The sequence below is a fragment of the Penaeus vannamei genome, chromosome 22 (assembly GCF_042767895.1).
Source record: "Penaeus vannamei isolate JL-2024 chromosome 22, ASM4276789v1, whole genome shotgun sequence".
Classification (NCBI taxonomy): Eukaryota; Metazoa; Arthropoda; class Malacostraca; order Decapoda; family Penaeidae; genus Penaeus; species Penaeus vannamei.
The window spans coordinates 34,510,450-34,515,449 of NC_091570.1; the positions used below are offsets into that span (position 1 = coordinate 34,510,450).

A 5,000-nucleotide genomic window follows, 5' to 3' on the forward strand; every position below is an offset into this window, starting at 1 on the left:
AACCTCCTTGGTGGATTTAAGAATAGTGGTAATGATAATGTTGATGATAATGGTATGGAGAACGTCATAATAAAAATTATGAAGATAACGATAATGATGAAAAGGATTAAGATGATAGTAATGATAATAATAAAAATGAGGATGATAATAATTATGGTAATGATAATAATAATGATAGCAATGATAATGATATAGATAATAATAATAGTAATAGCAATGATAATGATGATTGTAGTAATGATAATGACCACAATAATAATAATAACAATCGTTATGATAATGATAATAATGATGGTGGATGGTGAATAATGATTGTGAAAATGAAAGATCATCACAATAGTGATGACAATATTTTGTATGATGGTGATGATAAAGATGATCATAATTGTATTAATGATGATAATAATGACAAGAATAACAAGGATAATAATGATAATGATAAATGATCATGATGATAAAGATAATAATAGTAATAATTATAATGGTAACCAAAAATAGTAATGGTAATGATAATAATAATGATGGTAATAATGGTAATGATAATAATAGCACCAACAACAATAACTATGACAATGATAAAGGTACTAATGACAATAATAGGGATAATGATAGCGTTATTGATAATGATAATGACAAAAGAAATAGTGATATTAAGGATGATAAGAATAATGAAGACAATGGAATTATAAAGATAATAATAATGACAATAATAACAAAAACGATAATGATAATGTTAATAAGGAAAATAGTATTAATAATGATAGTGACAATAATAGTAATAGCAACAAAAAATAAAGGTTATGATAATAACATCAATAATGATAATAATAATATTGATAGTAATGAAATGATGACAATGATAATGATAATATTAATAAAATGATTAATAATGATGATAATAATAATAATAATAACAATAATGAAAAGACTAAAAATAAGAATAATTACAATAATAATGATTATAAAAAATATTATAATAATTATTATAATAACAACAATAATAATAATAATAGTAATAACAATGATAATAATAATAATTATGATAATGATAATGATAATAGTAATAATAATAATAATGATAATAATAATGATAACAACAATATTAATGATAATTGTGATAATGGTGATAATAGTAATGATAATAATAACAGTAATGGCAATGAAAATTATAATGACAATGATAACAATAATAATAATAACGGTAATGCTAATACCAATACTATTAATACTAATGATAATGATAATGATTATAACAATAATAATAATAATGATTATAATTATAGTAACGATGATAAAGATAATGAGAATTATAGTAATGATAACAATAATAGTAATGATAATAAAGATAATAAAAATTAATAATAACGATAATAATGATGATAATAATAATAATTATAATAGTAATTATAAAATGATAACAAAAATATAGTTATTATTATAATGATAATAATAATAGTCATGATAATAGCAATAATGATGATAACAATGATGATAATAATAATAGTAATATCAATATTATCACATCCTTCCAAAGTTTTTTTTATATATAATAATACTTTTGTCTCCGCTAATACTTAAGCTTTTGACTCTTATAATTGGTTCGTTGTCTCTTTTTACCGTCTGTGAATGGCGGAGATGTTGTCAGTGATACAGATTGTTAAGAAAATGATGATATGCATGCGTACGCACAGACAATTTTATGAATGTGGGTGGGTGGGTGAGTGTGTGAAGACTTGTATGAATATATATATATATGTATATATATATATATATATATATATATATATATATATATATATATATATGTGTGTGTGTGTGTGTGTGTGTGTGTGTGTGTGTGTGTGTGTGTGTGTGTGTGTGTGTGTGTGTATATATATATATATATATGTACACATACACGCACACACACACACACACGCACGCACACACACACACACACACACACACACACACACACACACACACACACACACACACACACACACACATATATATATATATATATATATATATATATATGTATATATTTGTGTGGATGTATGTATGTATATATATTTACATATATGCACACATATATTTAAAAGTGCCTGTGCGTGCGTGTGTGTGAATGTGCGTCTGATTTTACTCCCAGAAACGTATTGATATCACAACGATTATTTTGTCACTAATAATACATCTGCTCTACCATTGTTACTATATATATATATATATATATATATATATATATATATATATATATATATATATATATATATGTATATATATATATATATATATATGTGTGTGTGTGTGTGTGTGTGTGTGTATGTGTGTGTGTGTTTGTGTGTGTATACATTTTTTCGTTTTATGATACGATACAGTAATATACATGTGTTCATATTGTTAAGATATTTTTATGTTCATGAAATTTCAAGTTTTTCTTTGTGCTTAATGCATTGGATAAATCTGCCTTTATGATCTATACAAACCAGTAGTAAGATTTAGAACCGGAGCTGCACTATTGTATACTTTCGGAACGTATACACAGAGATAATGAGATGCAAAATGTGTATCCTTTAAAACGAGGATATTTGCGGCACGAAGGTACAGTCGGAACTAAGTACATTCCCATCACAAGAAAATGCAATAAGTACCATTGACCATCGACTGTCAGAAACCATTCCCGGCCATAAAGTAGATGACTAAATACCTCAGTCAATGGATCGAGTTGCCAGTGCATAGTTATTTTGCAAAAAAAAAAAAATTAATACGACGGATAGAGGAAAAAACTAACGAGTGTTTTTTTTTTTCTTATTCTTTTTTCTTATATTGATATATATGATAATAAAGAAAATGCGTATCCAGGAATGGATTCGTGTACATGCTCAGTCGGTAACTACAGGTATGAGGTTTAATAACTCACGGTATTAAATACAGCAATGAAAAATAAATCCATTGTAATTCACATCTCGTGCAATTATATCGACGCACCTCACACTCGCCGGCGAACTAGCCAAACCGGGCCTCGCACCACGCCGGACTTCGCTCACGCCGGCTATTAAGGCTGAACGTGGAGCCAGACCCGCTGATCAGCTACTAGCAATTCTAATTTTCTCGTCACGTAAGGCATTCGAGACACGTAGAGGACCCCGACCCCCCACGGCGATACCCAGACGCACCCGCGGGCAGAGAGTGCAACACACCCGGGGTCACCCTACCCCCCCGCCCCCTTTCAAATCTCCTAATTCCTCCCCCCACCTCACCCGTGGAAGAGAAATTGGCTGGGCTGGGGATAGAGTAGGATAGGGGAAGGATATCACACAGGGAGAACACGCCGTATCCCCTAGCAGGATGTCCCAAGGAAGGACTAGCGGGGTGACGCAAGGAGGGTGAGGGCCAAGGGGTGGCTGAGCACAGGTGGGGACAGGAGGGGAGGGAGGGAACGAAGGAGGGAGGGGGAGACGGGGGAAGGGTGTACAGGGCGGTGAGAGACTGTTTCCTTTTAGATAACGAAGGAATTTTCATTCTATACTTCAAATATCAGGTTTTTCCTCCGGATATATTTCCTATGAGGTAGGCCTATAATTTAACTGACATAAGCTCGACTCCACGGTTTGTAAATAAATGAAATTGGAAATATTTAGGTGAATGAATAAATCAGCTTTGTAAACCACATCTGAAAGTATGAGTCGCAGCCATAATGAAAGGAATATTTCAAATATCGTGAGATACAGAGCAATCGTGTAAAATGAGATATTACAGAAATCAAAGAACTACATGTATAAGAGTGATAAAAGCACGTTGTGAATAACAGTTTCGTTGCGTGGAATGTATTTCCTTCAAAGTGATAATCATGCAGTCTTTAATTACGGTATAGAGATAATAATACACCTTATGGATTTCATTTTTCAGGCATTTCAATGAAACCTGTGCGCCTACATTCCTGGTTTACACGTGACAGCTTAGCCTTGGCCTGGTTAGGTTATCTAGACCTGATCAGATTTGTATCAAATAAGTTTTTAACGATCAAGGGGCCATAGATGGTGAAGTGTCGATTTGAAAACGCAGAATATATTATGACGCAATAGTATCCGTGTGTTTTGTCCTGAGAGATGGAAGGTGGAGGAAGGGTTGTCAGCAGCGCTTGCTTTCACTCATGTGCAAGCGCAAGCATCGGCCTTTAGGTTTATTCAGCAATAATGATGACCGGACGCCCCGTCAGTGTGTGCTGTGTGTTATCCTCACGTTGTGAATGTTGTTATTTGAATGAAGATAGTGCAAATGGTGAGTGTGCAAAGTTAGTGGTCGCAGCCGGTGGCGCCTCTGGTGGCGAGTGGCGGCAGCTCGTCGTGGGTCGGGTCGGGCTAGTCAGTCAGTCAGTCGGTGGGCCGCGTAGCCTTAGGACGCGCGCTCCTCCAGTGTAGTGATGATCATGTCCACTCGCCTCGGGCCTCGGTGACGACGCGTGTGACCAATACATTATTCCGCATCAAGTGTCAACCAGTACTTCACTCTTAAGTCTTTGTGATTTTGTTCTACATTTTTGTAATGATGGCAACAAGTTTCTTTTCGTTGGTGAAAGAGGAACCCGATACAGGACACGATATTATGGAAACTACACCTGTGGCACTGCCACCCACAAGCGTGGGCATGGGCGGTCATACATCCCCGGGGAGCGGTGGCCCACATGTGGGCGGCCCGCCCATGCAGGCCGGGATGCCTTTGACACCCGTGACCCCCACCAGTCTTCAGCCTCCCCCTCACCACCGTATCGAGATTGACCCCAACTTCGAGCCCGTGGCACGCTCGCGCTCCAACACGTGGCCGCTGCCCTGCCCCGAAGGCTACATGGAAGGGGAAGAGCCCGTGGCGGTCGCCACCGAAGGCCCCGTCCCCGTTGACCAGCCGCGGCCTCCGGGCGCCGTTGGTCCGGGCGACCCTCCGGGCGGCCCGCCCAAGAAGAACACCTCCCGCCGGAACCCCTGGGGCAACATGTCCTACGCCGACCTCATCGCACAGGC

General features: G+C 36.3%; 1 protein-coding gene across 3 annotated transcripts in view; it reads left to right on the forward strand.

Moving 5' to 3' along the window:
• The window catches only part of foxo (forkhead box, sub-group O), a 377,629-nt gene that overhangs the window by 5,380 nt on the left and 367,249 nt on the right, over positions 1 to 5,000 (forward strand). For 2 of the 3 annotated variants that reach the window (XM_027372265.2, XM_070136907.1), the window contains exon 1: positions 4,344 to 5,000. This exon is cut by the window's right edge and continues 115 nt beyond it. The exons of the other annotated variant lie outside the window; for it this stretch is intronic. In XM_027372265.2, the coding sequence (XP_027228066.2) occupies positions 4,528 to 5,000 (473 nt within the window). In that variant the 5' untranslated portion in view covers positions 4,344 to 4,527. Of the gene's footprint in view, positions 1 to 4,343 lie in introns of those variants that run through there. 3 annotated transcript variants of the gene reach the window in all.